The sequence below is a fragment of the Limanda limanda genome, chromosome 13 (genome assembly GCF_963576545.1).
Source record: "Limanda limanda chromosome 13, fLimLim1.1, whole genome shotgun sequence".
NCBI lineage: Eukaryota > Metazoa > Chordata > Actinopteri > Pleuronectiformes > Pleuronectidae > Limanda > Limanda limanda.
Window position 1 is genome coordinate 21,249,422 of NC_083648.1, and position 19,068 is coordinate 21,268,489.

The following is a 19,068-nucleotide window of genomic DNA, read 5'->3' on the forward strand; positions in this document are numbered from 1 at the left end:
GGTTAATGTCACCATTTCACTTCATTTCCGCAGACTCTCCTGTATGAGTCGTGTAAGGACACAATCATTAGATGACCTTTCTTTGGGCGAGTGAACACAACCACCAGCAGTCAACAAGGAATGCTTATTTACTGAATGACTTCAGCTCCTAATATGCAAGAAGAGCATTGAGTTTTTTCTTCTTTCGGAAGTTATACACTCTGACTTTTATCACATGAACCCCAAAATCACAAAAAACTAAGACAACACGGAGCTTGAAACTCTAAAATCAATAATAATTGTCTTGCTCTAAAATTTAAGATGGTTCAGGAAATCTAACTAAATTGAAGAGGTTAAAATGATAATATGTTTTCAATATTTATGAGGAAAAACACTGATAACACTGCGAACACTGAAATTTGTGTAATATTAATTTTTTTTGTCATTGATTCAGATGAACAGTGAAATAAATATATAATATGATAGTAATAAGTTGGCACTCCCAGGGGATTCAAGGTATGAGATAAGGTTATGAAGCTAAAAGGTATAAAACAATCGTCTCACAACACAAGGACGCTGCAGCAGACTGATCTTTAAAATAGATTTTATTTACCATTTTGTAATTCAACAGTTTTACGATATACAGCTGACAGGACTAAGACATTTTCAATGGATTTTGGCCCTAAAGGTTGAAGAACAGGAAGAACAGACGTGGTTAGATAGATAGACAGATAGATATGATAGAAGGTACCAGAAGAGTTGTGTTCTCTTTTTCTCACTTGTGCTTTTCTTTCTCCTCTCCTCCCAGAAAAAATTACATTGGCATAGCAACCACACAGCATGTCTGTCCACTGACACTTGGACTTGGTTCTTTCACCCACACCACTGAAAGAAGACATGTATCATATAACTGCTTTTTTCACCAGAATGAAAATGTGAATAATTGTTGTAATTATATATTTCTTTTCTTGTTGCTTAAAAAAAGAAAATACTTCTTTAAAGTGCTGAGATTATTATTATATGAGCAGTAGTAAGAACTTCAAGAGGTAACATTCTGTAATAGAAACAAGGTAAACTTGTGTTTTTAGTGCAGTGGAGAAGGTGTGCAAAAAGTGGTCCAGACTTTCATGTTAGGTTATGTTGTTCGGTGATAGTGAGCGAATGGGTCGAATATTAACTTCTTCATGCGTGTAGTCTTTTTTTTTTAAAGGGGCCAAATGAGTCCGGTATTATTGTTTTGGTAGCTTGACACAATAATCAGTGGTTCACTTTTCCAATAGATCAATTTAAAATAGCAACACGACCCTCGTCTGATACACATAACTTGTTAAAACGGCTACATAAAACAAAATCATGCTCTGGTATTATGCATCAGAGCTGACTACGTGACTTCATGGGTCCTGATACTGATTCAGTCTTGGTTGCAGAGTAATTTTGGTGTTTTGATTTTGCGCATTTTCCAACATTTTCTAACAGCTACACAGAAATAAAAGCCAAACTGTTCATTTTAAGGGCCACAGGCTATGTAAAGGTAAGCAGCAATGTGCGACTGGTGGCACTGCACTGTGTAAAATATTTCATTTGAGTACATGTAACAGTGTTGTTGAAAAAAAGAAAGAAAACAAGCATCGTTATGTAGCTGCAGCCGCCGTCTACACCAGAGCTCACAGTAAAAACAACCATTCTTCTGTAGTTCAAGTTTCGATCCAAAGCTTTTTGTTTGGCAATGCTTTTAGTATCAGCTGGCGTCATTTTTATTTTTTCTTCTATGAATACAACTTCAAAAACGAAACAAAAAAGTAGTGTCATCAAATATGGGTAAACAATGATTAAAATCCAAAGATAAAATATGTAGTTTCTTTCTCTTCTTTTAGTACAAAATGTTTTTCTCTCTTAAAAGACAGACTGTAGATTATTAGCAGAGTAGGACATGGCTAGTTCTGATAGATTAGAGGTACACCGACATCAATAGTGACACTACACGCCTGCTCTACGCGCAGGCTCAGCAGTAAGAGCTAATCCACTACACACAGATTTCACAATACACCTGACTTCGTCTACATCACACTACGAGAAAAATGACAAATCAAAAACGGAAAAAAATTGAAACAGTGCCCACCCGCCCCCCAAAAAAACACATATCCATCCCCCAAAACAAAAGTAAAGGTAAAACACGCACACAAACACACAGTCCAATTATATGTTGTTTTTACATTACTGTACAAAGGGAGGGAGAGATGTGGGGGCCAGCAGAGATGGAGAGGGTTGGGATATATTGAGATGGTTAACACGGCGGCTAAGCCTCACTTACGACAGCATGACCACACGAAACAGGCACAAACAGGAAACGGGCTGAACTACAGGCTGTCCCAACAGGATGACATGTTCACCTTTTTCCAGCTTCCAAGAGCCAACTTTGATTTTTTGATGCCGTTTTCAGAAGAAGCAACCCAATGTATTTAGATTAGCTGACGGTGGTAAGGTATTATTGTCTTAAAGATAGGGATGGTAATCCTGGAAAAGCTATATGCAATCCACCCCCTACCCATCAGCGCTCTTGTCAATGCTACACCCCCCAAAACACAGGAATGTGCACTGACTGACTGACTGCCAGTACACCAGTCAAGGATTTCCTTCAGTCGTCTTTATTACAGTCCTGCAGACACCGGCTTTCGGGACATGGAGAGGATTTCAACAAATATGATCAAAAATTTCAGAAAGAATTAACCAACCTGACCTTTAATAGAGCACCTGGTTTCACTGTATTTCTAATACAAAATAAACACCATTACAACATACGTCAAGTGTCGTTTGAATACTTATTGGATGAGTCAGAACCTGACAGTTAAAACAGAAGACGAACTATACAGACCAAAGCTACGATTCTTCATCTATTGGATTAGCCACAATCTGAGAAACCTTCCTGAACAAAGGCCTGATAAGAACCTGGTAGAGGTTTGTGCTTGTTTCAGAATGCCCACTGTGTTCGTCAGGCTTTGTGTTTATGTGCTTAACATCAACGTCTTCATCTGCGCAGGTTTTTTCTCTAATACTCTCAGACACAATTGTCCGTGTTATGGACGTTTTGTGCTTGACTGTGCCTTTGCTGGGACCAGTTGCCTGGCAACCAGCTGTATTTTCTTTTTGTGCAATTTTAAAAAACATGAACTGTGGCCATCACTCACTATAAACCACATAGTCTACTGTAGAGGTGAGTTTGCCAATGTGTAGTTTGTATTTATAATGATTTATACCCTATGTAATGGACTGATTGTACAACTGATATATATATATATATACCATAATACATTGCACTCCCATTACCTGTAAAATAAACTTTAAACATGTATTCAAGGAATTTTCCATTTGCTGTATTATTGTTTTTGATGCACGTCATAACCCTGTGACAATGACATGAGTACCAGCACAGAGAAAATGTGCAGAGTAGTTTATAGTCCTCTTCATAGAGGTCTCAGTGGGGGGTAGTGGATGAGTGGTGGACTTTGGACACAACCAAGACATATCATGTGCATTGAGTGTTAGAGGTGCTTCGCCCCTGTTTCCAGTCTTCATGCTAAGCTAAGCTAACCGGCTTCTGGCTCCAGCTATGCGAGTGGTAGCGATCTCCTCAAATGGCTCTCAGGAAAATGGCAAACAAGCATAGACTGTTCAAAAACTCTTCCTTCAAGTCTCCCTACACATAAATATGCTGCATATGAAATACTGATGCATTCCCCAAAACCACAATCCCTCCTTGACAAGCAAACTGCCCCTCACTACCACCTGAGCAGGTGTCCAACAGGAAATCTGAGGATGAAACATGTGGCACCAGATAAAAATCACCAAACCAGCTGTCCAGATGAGAGATATTTACTCCACCTGATACCAACATAAACCTCTGTCATCCCAACACTATAACTTTCATCCAATCGGCCCCTCCCTCCCCAACAGACACCACGACAAAGCAATTCACAGATGAGGAATGGTAAACATGGTTAATTATGACTCTGTTGTTTTTATTTTTTTGTACAAAATAAACATATGCTGTCTTTATAATTATTTAGTAAGTTACTTTACAATAATGAGAGGTAAAAAGGAGAATTCTACAGAGAGAACAATACTACATGAGCTAGATTTCAAACTACAATAATTCAGCGATGATCTTTATTCTACGTTTTTTCTGGAAACCAGCTGCGTCTCACTGCCTCCTCCATTCGTCGCAGCACAGCTTGGCTCAGAGCTTTTAAAAACAAGTGTCTGTAAAATACATTAAAGGTTCCACTGACGGTAAGAGGCTGACACCAGATCAGTCTCTAGGAACATATGTTACCAAAAACATGTGAATGGACTCAGGTAACATGTAGGTAATGTTTTTGGTAACATGCCTGAATGGGGGCGGATTGCTACGACCCACGGGAGACACACACTCCAACACACCTGTGATTCCTCTCACCGGCTACCTCGTCCAGCCCGAGTTCCTCCGTCACAGGCCACATCCCAAGATGCATTTCATCCAAAAAAGGAATGCCTGGAAGACTTCAAGATGAGATGGCACTTCTCGATTTAGAGTTGCATCCACCTATTTTGTGTATGTGTGTGTTGGGATTTTTCCGACAGTGAGGTGCGTCTTAACAGGCCACCTTAGTGGAGACATGGTTTCCAAAGGTGAGGAGCGACTACAAACCATTAAGTTTAACTTCGCGTGGACCCTGAGAAATGGCCATGGGATCCCTTCTGACAAAAAACAGGGAACAAATATGCTCCGTGTACGCGCATGTGTGTGTGTATTTGTGTGTGTGTGAAAGAGTCACAATACAGTTGAAGTTCACTGACGTTTCTCTGAGTTCTCAACCTTTAAGCAGCTTTAGTAAAAAGATAAAGTTAAAAATGGAGGAAATTTCCACGGAATAACAGCCCTAAGTGTCAGTCGCCATCTCGGGTGTTAAAACATTTTTTCTCTGCAGAACCTATTTTTAAAGAAGGAGCAGCATAAAAAAAAACAAAAAAAAAGAGGCTTAGTCTCAAGCAGAGATCAACTATGGTTGAGGTCACTGTGTGCTGTAAAATGTACAATAGTGTGAGAGTGTGTGAACGAGTGTTTCCGTCTCTTTTCTGGTCATGAAGTTGAGACTGCTTCCATCCCTCAGCATCATCACACTATAAATGGCCAGTGCAGGCACAGTTCACCCTCCTTCTCTACGTTACAGCACCACGACAAGGTCTCCAGCCGCCAAATCACCGCCGCTCGAACGTCACGATCCCCGACAAACAGACCTGACTAACTGAATAAAGGAGAACAGTGTGTGTCTCTATGTTGCTGCATGCACACGACAAACACATGCAGCGTCACAATCTACTCTAACTCCGACTGCATATGCAGGTGACATATACAAGGGAGAAAGGAGAAACAAACTGCATTATCAATTTGTGTCAGACAAATTAACACACACACAAACGACGCACGCACACACACACACGCAAACTCTAAACTCACACTTACAGACACACTAATCTTTTGGATGATGACCCAATTTTTTCTTCCTTTCGTTTTTTTTGTTCTTCGCTTATCTCGAGACGACACACAGATAGATAGAGAAGAGGTTAGGATTGAAATAATAAGCCTTTACAATATGTAAAGGTCTCCAGCGAATGGGATCTCCCCCACAGAGGACTGTGGGAAAGTGGGGTGAGGTTGGGGGAGAAGGAAGGAAAAATGGAGGAAGAGAAGGAGGAGATGGATGGGGTGCCGACAGAGTCGGGGGGGATGGGGGGTGCCGTCTATACACTGGGGTTCGGGGTGTTCTGTGTGTTGGTGGAGCCATTGCTCCCCTGAATGGTGAGACTGATGTCATCTCTCCTCTCTGTCTCCTCCTCCTTCTCCTTCAACTCCTCTTTCTGCTCCTCCCTCAGCTCTTCCTTCTCCTTGAGGGGACAGGAATCCACGGCGTCTTCAGAGGCCATGGGAGCGTAGTGGCCTGTCCGGTGCTTCTGCAGGGCAGGGCCCCAAGATGGATCACATCGGCACGCGAACTTCAACCGCTGAGACAGAGAGACGAAGAGGAACACGTCATTTGGAGAAGCTTCAATATGAAGAGAAACTTTGGGGAGTCATTTAGATGATGATAAAATTCCCGAAGAAAGATGAATCACATCAACTCAGGACTGAGTTAGTAGTAGTGTTCAGGATATCAAACACCAGCTCCAAAAACACTTGATAATGTCAATAGATGCGTTCATTAACTGACATTTCATCGGCTTTTATCTTTCACTCCTCATGCTACAGTAGTTCGTCTTATTTCAGCGTTTAGTGAAAATTCAAGTGTCAACAGGACTTTTAACCTGAAAACATTTTTTCAAATGCTTTCATTAACTAGAGTGTCACCATGTAGAGCACATACCTCCTACAAGCCCCAATAGTCCCCTTAGATTCAATCAGGCCTCACCAAGTTTAAAATACTCATAGATATCTGTTCCATAAATATGCCAGAATTGTACTCATCAACACCCATGAATTATTCCCTGGGAAAAAAATGATTTTTTTTTGTGTCTAATCCTGCTAAGAGACAAATGACGATGAAAACCTTGGTGGAGGTAACAAAACTCCAAATTGTTCTTCACACTCATACGTCTTTTACACCAAAATTATCAGGTAGGGCTCTACACGTATTTACAAAATGTCGATATACCGGATAGAAAAGAGGCGTTTGACTGAGGTTTGTTTAGATAGTGAATAACACCAGAGTCCTGAAGGTGATTGTAGGATAAAATGGATAGAAATCAGAGGATCTTTGACCTTTGTGAGGACAACTGTCTGGGAGATGAATATCAGATTTAGTTTGAATGTAAGCATTATCAATTATAGGGAAAAGTGTCTGCCAAAGGTTGATCCAAACCGCCCACGTATGTTTAAAATAGTTCAAATCAGACAAACCAAAGGTTATATTATAATATCTTTTTGAGGAAAGTCCTTGCTTTGTATAAGTAACATTTATTCAGCCTTGCTGTGCCCCATTGTTCTATTTGTGCTCCAAGCCATGTGATCATATATAAAAAGATTTTAATAAATAAATCAGTAAAATATGGACTCTACACTTTGTTTATGTATATTTGAGTATATGTATTTATATACAGTATATACTATATAGTTGGATTTAAATTCATAGACCTCTCTGTGTAGCCATCATGCTTCTTGCATTACTTGACAACATATTCGCCAGCTAATCATCAGTCAAAGGACTGAAATGTTTATCAAAGTGAGGACTGCTCAGGCAACTCTCTGATTGGACATTCAGTGGAAGGGGGCGGTACCTCTCTGAAGGTGGCTCCTGGTGACCTGGAGATCTTGAAGAGGGCGTAGATGGGAATGCAAATCACCGAGGACATAGCCATGCAGAAGCCTACACCTAGGGACCAGCCGGGGTACTCGTAGTTGTTGTAGGTGATGGGTTTGTACTGAATCACTGTGAAGATCAGGATGAACTACAATAGCAGAGGAGAGAGAGAGAGAGACTGAGCAGAGTAGACGGTGATGAATTCAAAGCATCTTTCAAAATACATGGATATTTAAATTGATCTGTAAACAGTTTTTGGCAAAGGCATACAAATATTAATAAAGATAGCGACAATTCAGCATGTGGCCCCATCCTATTCACAGTTTGTGTAAAAAATGAATGTTGTTGCTACTTTCAAAGTAAAAAGTTCCTGTACAACTGACGATGTTTTGATGTTCCTGACACAGGAAACTTTAGTGGTCAAATATCAGCAGCCAGCAACACATTACATACTTGCTTTTATTTACACGTAGCAGATAAATATAATTATAAATCCTGAGTGTCGCCAGCAGCAGTTTGGTCACAGTTCTAGCAGAGGCCCTGGAGAGCAGGGCATTAATCTGTGTGGTGAAATGAAAGAGAGAACAAAAGTGCCTGAAGTCTGACTAGTAATCCACAACAATGAATTTCTTGGTTTGCCCAGCAGCTTAGTGGACTAATGCGCCTGCTTGGGAAATACCATTGATAGCGGCTGCATGTGTCCATTTCCCAGTCAGAAAGATTTGCTTTTAGAGGTTTATATTGGAAACAAGGCCAAACAGCAGCCAAACAGATTAGTGGTGATGGCAGCTGAAATATAGGCCACGTCCCAAACAATGTGTCAGCAACTCAGCTAAAGTTAAGAACCTCACAATCCTTTAAAACCAGTGAGTGGTATCTGTCCTGCAACAAAGTCCCAATCTATTTGAAGGGCACACTGTAGCTTTATGCAACTGAAACAGTGAGAATCACAGGTTCCATCAATGTGACTGTGGGCCCAGATCAGAGCTGTGATCGTTTGCTGTGTGCGTGTGTGTGTGTGTGTGTGTGTATTGACATACAGAGATGATAAGGGGGGAGACGAATCTCCAGCAGACCCTGAAGAAGAGAGGAGGAGGGAAACCCAGCATCATTTCAACATCTCTGAAATAGTTCTTGTGACCTGCGGCGAAAAAACAAAAACATTGTCATCCACCTATATCCATAGTGCACATCAATTAAGTGCTGATTTTACACTTTAATAATGATATTCAATACATACATATAGAATGTGATCAAAGGAAGGAGTAGGGAAAGTGTGTGTATGGTCTGTACTGTTCTTTTAACACAACGATTCTATGGTGACATCCCCTCAGCGCTTTACTATATCACACATGAATTTCTAATCTGCATAATGGCTCCTCAGGAAGGTCTTGTCAGTCATCAGCTGCAGTCACAGTGAGCAGGCTGGTCTGTGACGTCTATAGCTCACTAAATGAACTACCGTAGGCCGGACTTGTGAAAAATGAAAAGAAGCAAGATTCTAAGTTTAAAATAACTTTAAATAAATATAAGATGTGTTTTTTCCAAGACAAAAGTAGCTCATGATATCAGTCGGTAAATTCTAGGTACAAAAGGAAAGGAGACGCAAGAGAAGAAAGAAGGTTTCTGTCTAATCTTGCATACTGAATACATTTCCTTAGGCCTCTAGGAATTAGTACATCTGCCTGTGGCACAATGAATGTGGCTGTATGATGGTGAGTTAACAAGGAAGCTTCAATGAATAATTTGTAGAAATCATGTACTGACGTGGTGTCGGAGAATTTCATTCGTGACATTTACTGCTGATGTTGGGACAGCTGATTCTAATTCTCTGTACGGATTCATCATGTCAAGGTATGAACCCCTATCCACAGAGATAAGATAATTAAAAACTACTGGGCTTTTTTTTTTTTTTTTTTTTACAATAATGTTAGAACAAAACCAGTGGCAGATCTAGGATTTTTCTAAATTACGGGCCATAGAGGGGCCAATAATTTGCATAATAAACATGCATTTGAATTGTCATATTTATTGTCAGTAAGTGAGTAGTTTTTCAAAGACAGGTGCAATTCTGGGGCCAATCAGATTTCAGCTTGGGCCAGTGCCCCCCTGGATCCACCCCCAGATCTGCCCCTGCACACAACAAAACCCTACACTCAGTCTGTTTCCCTCCTCACCATAAATATACATGACACAGATGCACATGATGCAGGAGATGATGACCAGCGAGAAACTGGCAGCGTAGTTGTCCATCAGTAACAGCCAGTAGATTCCTGCCTGCACACAGAAAACAAGAGTTAAAGGTGCATCTCTATGAAATGAACACAAGCTGGATTCGGTGTGAGTGGGACTTACCTGTGTCGTTAGTGGCACTCCCAGTAAGAATCCAAGTACGGCCACTGACAGCGTGACCACAGTCTTGTTCCTCATGATCCAGTCGGTGCCGATCTCATCAACGATGGCCGTCACAAGGGTCTCCAGCAAACAGAACTGAGAGAAGAGGGGTGAAAAATGTATGGTTTAACATGAGAGCTCAAAATCCTCTTTACATGCCATAAAATAATATTTAGACTTGAGGTGTTGTTTTTCTGTGAAATCAACCTTGACTCACTCCTTATAGAGCTGATGCTGATAACATTTTTGAAGGAAGAGGATTTTAATCATCTGAGGATATTCACCTAGAACATTCAAAAATAAACTTTTGTAGCATGACCGAGAGCAAATATGTTAGAACACCTTCTGACTATGAAGGCCAACTGAGACACAGGGTCAATCGGGAAAGTCAAAAATCATTTTATCATTTCACTATTCCTTGACCCTAAAGGAATATGTCACAGAGTCAAGTTAGGACAGGAGAAAGGTGCAGAGAAAATCCCACTCCACTTACACTCTGCGCTATAAAAAACAACAACTTTATTTTCAACAAAGGATATGCATTAAATGTAGAGTACCATGTGCTGTAATCTGTGCTCTGAAAGCTATAATAAAGTCTCCAAAAAAGAATAACAAGTCCTAAGAGAAGATGTTATCAGTTCATACAGAGACAACATGTAATCATCACCTACTCACAGGAAATAACAACACAACAGATTTCATAAAATATTTAAATAAAACAAACTGAAATGAAATAGCTCACCTGAGTCCCCAGTCCCAGGAGGATGAGCATGAAGAAGAAGAGCAGCGACCAGAGCGGTGAGATGGGGAGCAGAGTGAGGGCTTCTGGGTAGGCCACAAAGGCCAGGCCCGGGCCGTGGTCAGCCACCTCGGACACAGGGACGTCCAGGTGGTGCGCCATGAAGCCCAGGATGGAGAAAATGACAAAGCCGGCGTACACACTGGTGGCGCAGTTGGTTATGCTGATGATGATGCTGTCTCTGTGTGTGGCAAAGAGACAAAGAAACATGTTGAGTGGTAATCATACGTCTTCAAAACAAAACAGGATGTGTTTATAACAGGCGAGAGTATTGGAGCCATACATAAGAAACTCATGAGGAGAGGAGAATTATTTTTTTTGCATTACGAGATTAAAGTCAAAATGTCAAGAAAATAGTAAAACATCGAGTTAAATCAGATCTTTTTAAGTTGCCTATTTATCAAACTACTAACGTTACATATGTTTTGCATCTTCATACAAATTCACTTGTGTAGATGAACTGGTGAAATTGTTCTTCCGAGTCAGTTTTGGTTTTTCAGCAATTCAACACAGTAGCTGGTCTTTAAATAGCACTTTTCCTGATGACCACTCAAAGCTCTTTACAGTAGTTTTGACAGTGTATCTACAGTATGTTATGGTAAATAATTGTTTATGAGGAGATTAAATATATGAAAGAGTCAGTTGTCTGATTCTTAAAACAGCATCAGAAATGAGAGTAACTCACTCCTACAGACAACTGTCTAGAAAATCATTTTTTCATTTGACGAACACAGTCGGAGATGTTCTGACATCTTGCATTGTGTAAATCCATGAAATATTCTTTTAAAAAGGTAACTAATCTACCCAAGGTCTGTAAAGTGCCAGATAATTGCTGTGATTTCTGTGTAGAAAGCAGGGAAAATGGAACAAAAAGCTTTTTCATTTTCAATCGCGATGCAGCATTTTTCTATATACACCTTCTATACTTTTCTTTTGATTGTGTTGTCCTTGCTCTGGGCTGCAGCTGTTTCAGAGGAGGATATGTTTAGAGCACCTCTAATCTTCACTCTGTCTCTAACTCTCACTTGGACTCTGCTCACATCTAACAGGGGAAACGTGCGGTTACGCTTGTTTCCTCTCCTCTTATTTCCCATCAGACCTGATCACAGAGGACGACTCTGATAACCTTGCTGTCGGTTGCCCTCCTCCCTCTCCTGCCTCGTCTCCTGCATGTGCACCAACTGGTGGTGTTGCAGAAGGAGCGCACAGAGCGCCTCCTCGGGGACGGAGCTGTGGAGCCCGCCAGCTGATTAGGCCGCCGTGCAGCTGTGTGCGCAGATAGCTAAAACCCCAAGCTCCTGGCAGAGGAACAAATTATATCTGCGACCCCCAAACCCTCAACACCCTCCCTCACTCTGTCAGCATGATGTGTGGACGAGCTCAGGAGAGTGAGTGACAACTCCTCATCTCCTTATCTCCTCCCTTTCCCCCCCTTTACTCTGTCTCAACCCTCTCCTTCTCTTCCTGTCTGTTCAGCGCGACCAGCCTCTTTGCACGCGTCCAAATATATACTATCTCTGTCCCTCCTCCTGTCCCACCTTATCTCATCTTCTCCCTCCCAGTTTCTTCTTGTTTGAGACCTGCAGCCTTGAAGTTGGCTCCTGAGTATTTTATACTTCTCTGGTCACTTTCTCCATCAGCCCTGACTCATTGGGGGGGCGGCCATACAGCCAGCACACCTTTCAACAACCTGTCTCCTTCGCTCCGCTTGTCTTTTCACATGCGCTTCTATTCGATTCTCAATATTGTTAATTGTATCCCTTTTCCTCCCCCTAACTCACCTCACCTCCGACGCCTCCTCACTACCCACATCTAGTCTCTATGATTAGTGGAAATAATGAGATGGCGGTCTGTTGCTGAGACACTGCTTCTCAACAGAGCCTGATGCAAGATGAGCTCAGTCGTATTCGCACAGGCGACAGCAGCCAGACACTGGCACAGTATATCGTACCACCAGAATTTTAATGCTGAGTTTTAGTTTGAGAGAGACACTGTAGAAATCTCCAAATGCCTTTCAAAATCTAAAAGCTAAAACATGTGATATTTGAAGGAATTTAACAATCCAGCAATATCAGGATAGAGCTCAGACAAAGCCAGGGTAGCTGTTTCCACTCTTTACGGAACTTATAAGCTAAGTTGGCTAAAACATTAATGTAGCTTTACCATAGAAACACGAGACTGATTTCGATCTTCTCATCTAACTCTGCAAGAAAGCAAATAGGTATTTCCAAAGGCGCTGCTCAATAAGTCTGTACCAACCTGAAGCAGTTGTTGTGGAACTTGTTGTAAGAAGCCATGGTAATGAGCCCCCCCCAGGCACAGCCCAGAGAGTAGAAGATCTGCGAGGCAGCATCTCCCCACACCTGCAAAACAAACCCACACACAGTCAAAGTTAGTGCAAAGTTAGAGAAAGAGCAGTTTCTACTTCCAGTTGATTAATCCCTGTGTCTCCGTGAGTGTTACCTTTGCGTCAAGAACCTTGTGCCACTGCGGAGTCAGGTAGTACTTGATGCCGTTGACGGCTCCATCCAGGGTGATGCCACGGATGAACAGGATGGTCAAAACCAAATAGGGGAATGTGGCTGTGAAGTACACCACCTGGATACGCACACAAACACACACAGCCCCAAGACAAGGTGGTGAAGTCAATTGGAATTTGTGGTTTCCACAACAACAAAATACCAGAGGGACTACAAAGTTATAAATGTCCATATATGTGTGTGTGTGTGTGTGTGTGTGTGTGTGTGTGTGTGTGTGTGTGTGTGTGTGTGTGTGTGTGTAGATAGTTGTTAATAGAGAAGTGTTGTCTGGACCCAAACTCCCCAACTCCTACAAAAAGTATTACTGTTTGTGTTTAGTGTGGAGAAACACTCAACTTGTTTGACAAAAGAAACAAATCGAAAAACAGTCAACAGCAAGCAGCTGAAAAATATTGGCCGATGCCCCAAGAGGCCAATTCGTTGACAGACAGTTGCCGATGGGCACCAAGGTTTGGGTTCAGGTAAGGTGTGTGTGTGTGTGTGTGTGTTTGTGACGCTGACCTTTCCAGAGGATTTAACACCCTTGATGAGACACAGAAAGACGACAAACCAGGACACAGCCAGACAGCCCAGGATGGGGAGACGGACCTCTCCAAAGGTTCCAATACCATCAGAGATGTCCAACACATAGTGTCTGAGAGACAGAAACATACATTGTATGGACAATATAGATATTTCAATAATTTGTATTAACAAGGCTTATGTTTTCTATTTCAACGAGAGGGAAATTTGAAGAAAACAAACGCTAAAAAAGAAGTCTAGCTTTACACTTTTCACTCCACTCGGCAAACATTTCATTCTCCAGCAGAAACGTGTAATACTTCAAGGATGGCCTCCAGGCCTTGGAATTTTCATTACTGGCAACGACTCTGCCTTTTCCCCTGAAATTTGTCTTTGCTTGAGGCAATAAAAGTGTTGCAGTGTTGCAGGAGTGACCAAACACATTCAGTGTAAAGTTATTCCACAGCTTTTATGTGGCCTTTGTTGCTATGAAAAACTGACTTCTGGAAAGTGACCCTGAAAAACATTATAACGGTATATGCATGCAGTGAGGATAATTACTAAACCGCCTACACATCTGCTTCAGCTCTTTTTCTCGACGTGTTTTTGCAATGTCAGCGCAAACACAATAATAATTGAATATATCCTTGTCAACAATGTGGATAATTGTAAAAGATCTACTCATTTTATAGGAGTTTTACATAGTTGGGCTTAGAGCAGCAGAAATGTAAGGGTTTTAATGGTGTAAATGCCTGATGGACTAAAACTGTCCATCAGGTATGTCCGATGAACTGTGGCCTGGGCAAAGTGCCACAGACACACAGCAGTGTCTTGACATCAGATTTGTCCTGACCTTCAAATGTACTTTGTGAATTTTTTTGCTGTGTCCATGCCCAGTGTGTATCACAGGGCACGAAGAAGGACAGGTATTCCACCAGTGAGACAACATATAGATATATATACAATTGCAAACAGAAATATTCAACCCCCTCGCCTCAAAAGACATTACAGTGATGTGGATGAAAGATAATGACAAAAAACCTCATTAAACAACAAATATTTATTGATACATAGTTAAGTTATTTTGACAACAGTAGTTGACCTAGCTTTGAAGTTCAAATGAACACATGTGCATGTTCAGTATTATTCAACCCGCAGCTTCAGTACTTTGTGGTGCATCCTTTAGCCTTTATAACTTCTAACAAACGTTTTCGGTAAGTGCTGACAAGCTTCTTACACCTCTTAATCGGAATCGTTGCCCATTCTTCACGCCTCTAGCCTCTAGCTCAGTGATGTTTGATGGCTTCCGTGCTGCAACTGCCTTCTTTAAATCCCACCAAAAGGTTTTCAATCGAATTTAAATCTGGAGACTGAGAAAGCCACTCCAGGACGTTCCAGGATCTTTTTCTCAACCAAGCTTTGGCTGACTTGGAGGTGGGCTTGGAAACAATGTCTTGTTGGAAAGTCCAATGATCACCAAGGTTTAATTTGTCAACAGAAGGCATCACATTCCTCTTTGAAATGGCCTGGTATTTCTGGGAATCCATGATGCCAGGTACACAATGAAGACTGCCAGTTCCTGCCACAGAAAAACAGCCCCACAACATCAACTACTCACCATCAGGCTTGATCATGGGGATGGTATTCTTATGGCAAACATTTCATTCTCCAGCAGAAACGTGTAATACTTCAAGGATGGCCTCCGGGCCTTGGAATTTTCATTACTGGCAACGACTCTGCCTTTTCCCCTAAAATTTGTCTTTGCTTGAGGCAATAAAAGTGTTGCAGTAGTGACCAAACACATTCAGTGTAAAGTTATTCCACAGCTTTTATGTGGCATGTGTTGCTATGAAAAAGTGACTTCTGGAAAGTGACCCTGAAAAACATTATAACGGTATATGCATGCAGTGAGGATAATTACTAAACCGCCTACACATCTGCTTCAGTTCTTTTTCTCAACGTGTTTTTGCAATGTCAGCGCAAACACAATAATAATTGAATATATCCTTGTCAACAATGTGGGTAATTGTAAAAGATCTACTCATTTTATAGGAGTTTTACATAGTTTGGCTTAGAGCAGCAGAAATGTAAGGGTTTTAATGGTGTAAATGCCTGATGGACTAAAACTGTCCATCAGGTATGTCCGATGAACTGTGGCCTGGGCAAAGTGCCACAGACTCACAGCAGTGTCTTGACATCAGATTTGTCCTGACCTTCAAATGTACTTTGTGAATTTTTTTTGCTGTGTCCATGCCCAGTGTGTATCACAGGGCACAAAGAAGGACAGGTATTCCACCAGTGAGACAAAACATATAGATATATATACAATTGCAAACAGAAATATTCAACCCCCTCGCCTCAAAAGACATTACAGTGATGTGGATGAAAGATAATGACAAAAAACCTCATTAAACAACAAATATTTATTGATACATAGTTAAGTTATTTTGACAATAGTAGTTGACCTAGCTTTGAAGTTCAAATGAACACATGTGCATGTGCAGTATTATTCAACCCCCAGCTTCAGTACTTTGTGGTGCATCCTTTAGCCTTTATAACTTCTAACAAACGTTTTCGGTAAGTGCTGACAAGCTTCTTACACCTCTTAATCGGAATCTTTGCCCATTCTTCACGCCTCTAGCCTCTAGCTTAGTTATGTTTGATGGCTTCCGTGCTGCAACTGCCTTCTTTAAATCCCACCAAAGGTTTTCAATCGAATTTAAATCTGGAGACTGAGAAAGCCACTCCAGGACGTTCCAGAATCTTTTTCTCAACCAAGCTTTGGCTGACTTGGAGGTGGGCTTGGGATCAATGTCTTGTTGGAAAGTCCAATGGTCACCAAGGTTTAATTTGTCAACAGAAGGCATCACATTCCTCTTTGAAATGGCCTGGTATTTCTGGGAATCCATGATGCCAGGTACACAATGAAGACTGCCAGTTCCTGCCACAGAAAAACAGCCCCACATCATCAACTACCCACCATCAGGCTTGATCATGGGGATGGTATTCTTATGGTCATAAGCCATCCCGCTGGTCCACATGTCCAAATAGTTCCAGTTTGGTTTCATCAGTCCATAGAACTGTCACCCAAAACTCTGTAGTCTTATCCAAATCCCTCCTGGCCTATTCCAGTCGACTTTTGATGTTCCTTGGGGTCAAGAGCTGAGTGCGTCTTGGAGTCCGGCCATGAAGTCCTTTTTTATTCAGTGCACGTCTTATAGTTGCCATTGAAGCACTTGTACCAGCCTTCATCAGGTCATCCTGTAGGAGTCTTGCAGTCACACGGGGGTTTCTCTGAGTTGTTCTGACTAAGTTGCTGAGGGCCCTTGATGAAATGTTGGGCTTTCTTCCACGGCCAGGCTGGCTTGCAGCTGCTCTATATGTTTTAAACTTTCTTATAATGCTCCCCATGCTCTTGGAATATTACATTTTTGGGAAATCTTCTTATACCCAAGGCCCTTCAGGTTTGATGAAATAATCTCCTCTCTCAGCTTTTGTGGAAGCTCTGTTGTCTTTCCCATGATTGTAACTCACCTTTAGAGTTCCCAAAGCTGAAGTATGTTTCAACTCCACTTTAGGCCATAAAAACTGTCACAGACAGCTTTAAAAACAACAATATCATATACGGGTTGAATAATTGTGACATGGTTAACAAAATATACTGTTACACGCAAAAACTTTAATAGATAAATCCTTAAAATCGTTGGGGTGTTGAATATTTCTGATTGCAACTGTATATACATATGCAATGAAAATGTGTATATAAAGGAAAAGAGACCCTGACTACTGTCCAAGGAGTAGACATTTTTGAAAAATAAAAAACTACTGGTGATGCATTTTGTGCAGATTGTGTTGAAGATTCATGGGTAATTCTAAGGCATAACAACTGGCACAACACAATGTCATCTCTGATGGAGCTTAAATATGACAGTTACACAACTGGTAATGGTCTCTCTCTCACCCTCTCTTCCCCACCCAGACAAAAAAAATGGTATACGGTTGCATCATACATAATTATGTACTATTTCAACTATTTCCAAAACTGGCAAACGTAATGGACATGAGTCATAATTTTTTTTTGCGAGTGCGTGATGTTATTTAGTTGGGTCTAATCTTCTGAGTGACAGTGTAACTGCGGTGAGGCTGGCTGTGGTTTGTGATGTCAGAATGCGAGACCAATCCTGATCACCCACATGTGTAATGTGACCGAGACAATAATTGATCATCACAGATTTATATTTCTAATCACTACTTCCTTTTTCACATTGTGCACCTTACTCTATACAAACGTCTAAGGGCCTGCAGGCAGCTTCCACTGAAATGGAGAAATAATATGGGAAACCTCCTGCCTGTTGCTGCAGATTGCTCAAAAGCTGTTGCGCTTTCAGTCGAATCTAGTTCAAATATTTAAATGCTCTCTGCAAACAAGGGTCATGTTTGAGGTAAGCTTATCTGCAGAGTCCGTTTTGACCTGGGTTTCGTAGGAAAGGCCGACAGGACAGTCCAATGAGGTTAGTTGCATAACTTGGGAAAAACTAAATGCACACTCAATACTAGAAACCATGAAAATTATGTTTTTTGGATTATTTGCTTTAATTTTAGTTTTGAGAGTTCAATTTTATGCAAATATACACATTTGTCATTTTTGTTCATGAAGGTCAGAGTACTTTGTTTTTACACAGTCTGAGTTTACAGATGTGTTTAGATATCCTCAGAGACAGACTCCAGACAGTACAAGTCGGAAAAAACACCTCTTAGACCATCATCCTGAACACTGGATCCCCCAGGGTTGTGTTCAGAGCCCTCTGTTGTTCACCTGGATGACCATCAACTGTCGTGCCAAGAACAATTTGAACCACATCATCAAGTTTGCAGATGACACAACTGTGGCTTCATCAGCAACGACGACGACTCAGCCTACAGAGAGTAAGTGAACCAACTCGTTTTCTGGTGTGACACTAACCTGTCACTAAATGTCAACAAGATGAAGGAGATCACTGTTGAATTCAGGAGGAAGCACACAATACATACTCCACTTAAGATTCATGGCAATGCTGTGGAATCAGTGAGAAGCACCATTCTTCCTGGGGGTGCACATCACGGATGACCTGACATGGACTGCAAGCACCACTTCCCTTGTCAAGAGGGCACAACAGCGTCTTCACTTCACTTCCCTCACAACTTTCTACAGAGGCTCTATAGAGAGCATCCTGAGCAGCAGCCTCCCAGTCTGGTTTGACAGCTGCTCCGCCTCAGATCAGAAGTCCCTCCAGAGAGCGTTGAGGACGGCAGAGAAAATCCTCAGAACCCCACTCCCATCTTTATAGGGTCGACACCGGACACGCTGCTTTAGCAGAGCCACCAAGACAGTCAGAGACTCAACCCACCCCAGACCATGGACTGTTTCACCTTCTGCCCTCTGGCAAACTCTACAGCAGCATGCGGCACAAGACTGACAGACTCACCAAGAGCTATTTGCCACAGGGCATAAGACTCCACAGTTTCCTATAACAATACGAATATG

General features: G+C 41.5%; 1 protein-coding gene across 3 annotated transcripts in view; it reads right to left on the reverse strand.

The window, feature by feature from the left end:
- Positions 1-566: 566 nt before the first annotated feature.
- The window catches only part of slc6a9 (solute carrier family 6 member 9), a 61,456-nt gene continuing 42,954 nt past the window's right edge, over positions 567-19,068 (reverse strand). For all 3 annotated transcript variants that reach the window (XM_061084045.1, XM_061084044.1, XM_061084043.1), the window contains 9 exons: positions 13,545-13,677; positions 12,967-13,101; positions 12,763-12,866; positions 10,447-10,684; positions 9,666-9,800; positions 9,488-9,587; positions 8,351-8,451; positions 7,288-7,458; positions 567-6,018 (listed from right to left, as the gene is read on the reverse strand). In XM_061084045.1, the coding sequence (XP_060940028.1) occupies positions 5,758-6,018; positions 7,288-7,458; positions 8,351-8,451; positions 9,488-9,587; positions 9,666-9,800; positions 10,447-10,684; positions 12,763-12,866; positions 12,967-13,101; positions 13,545-13,677 (1,378 nt within the window). In that variant the 3' untranslated portion in view covers positions 567-5,757. The remainder of the gene's footprint in view (positions 6,019-7,287; positions 7,459-8,350; positions 8,452-9,487; positions 9,588-9,665; positions 9,801-10,446; positions 10,685-12,762; positions 12,867-12,966; positions 13,102-13,544; positions 13,678-19,068) is intronic.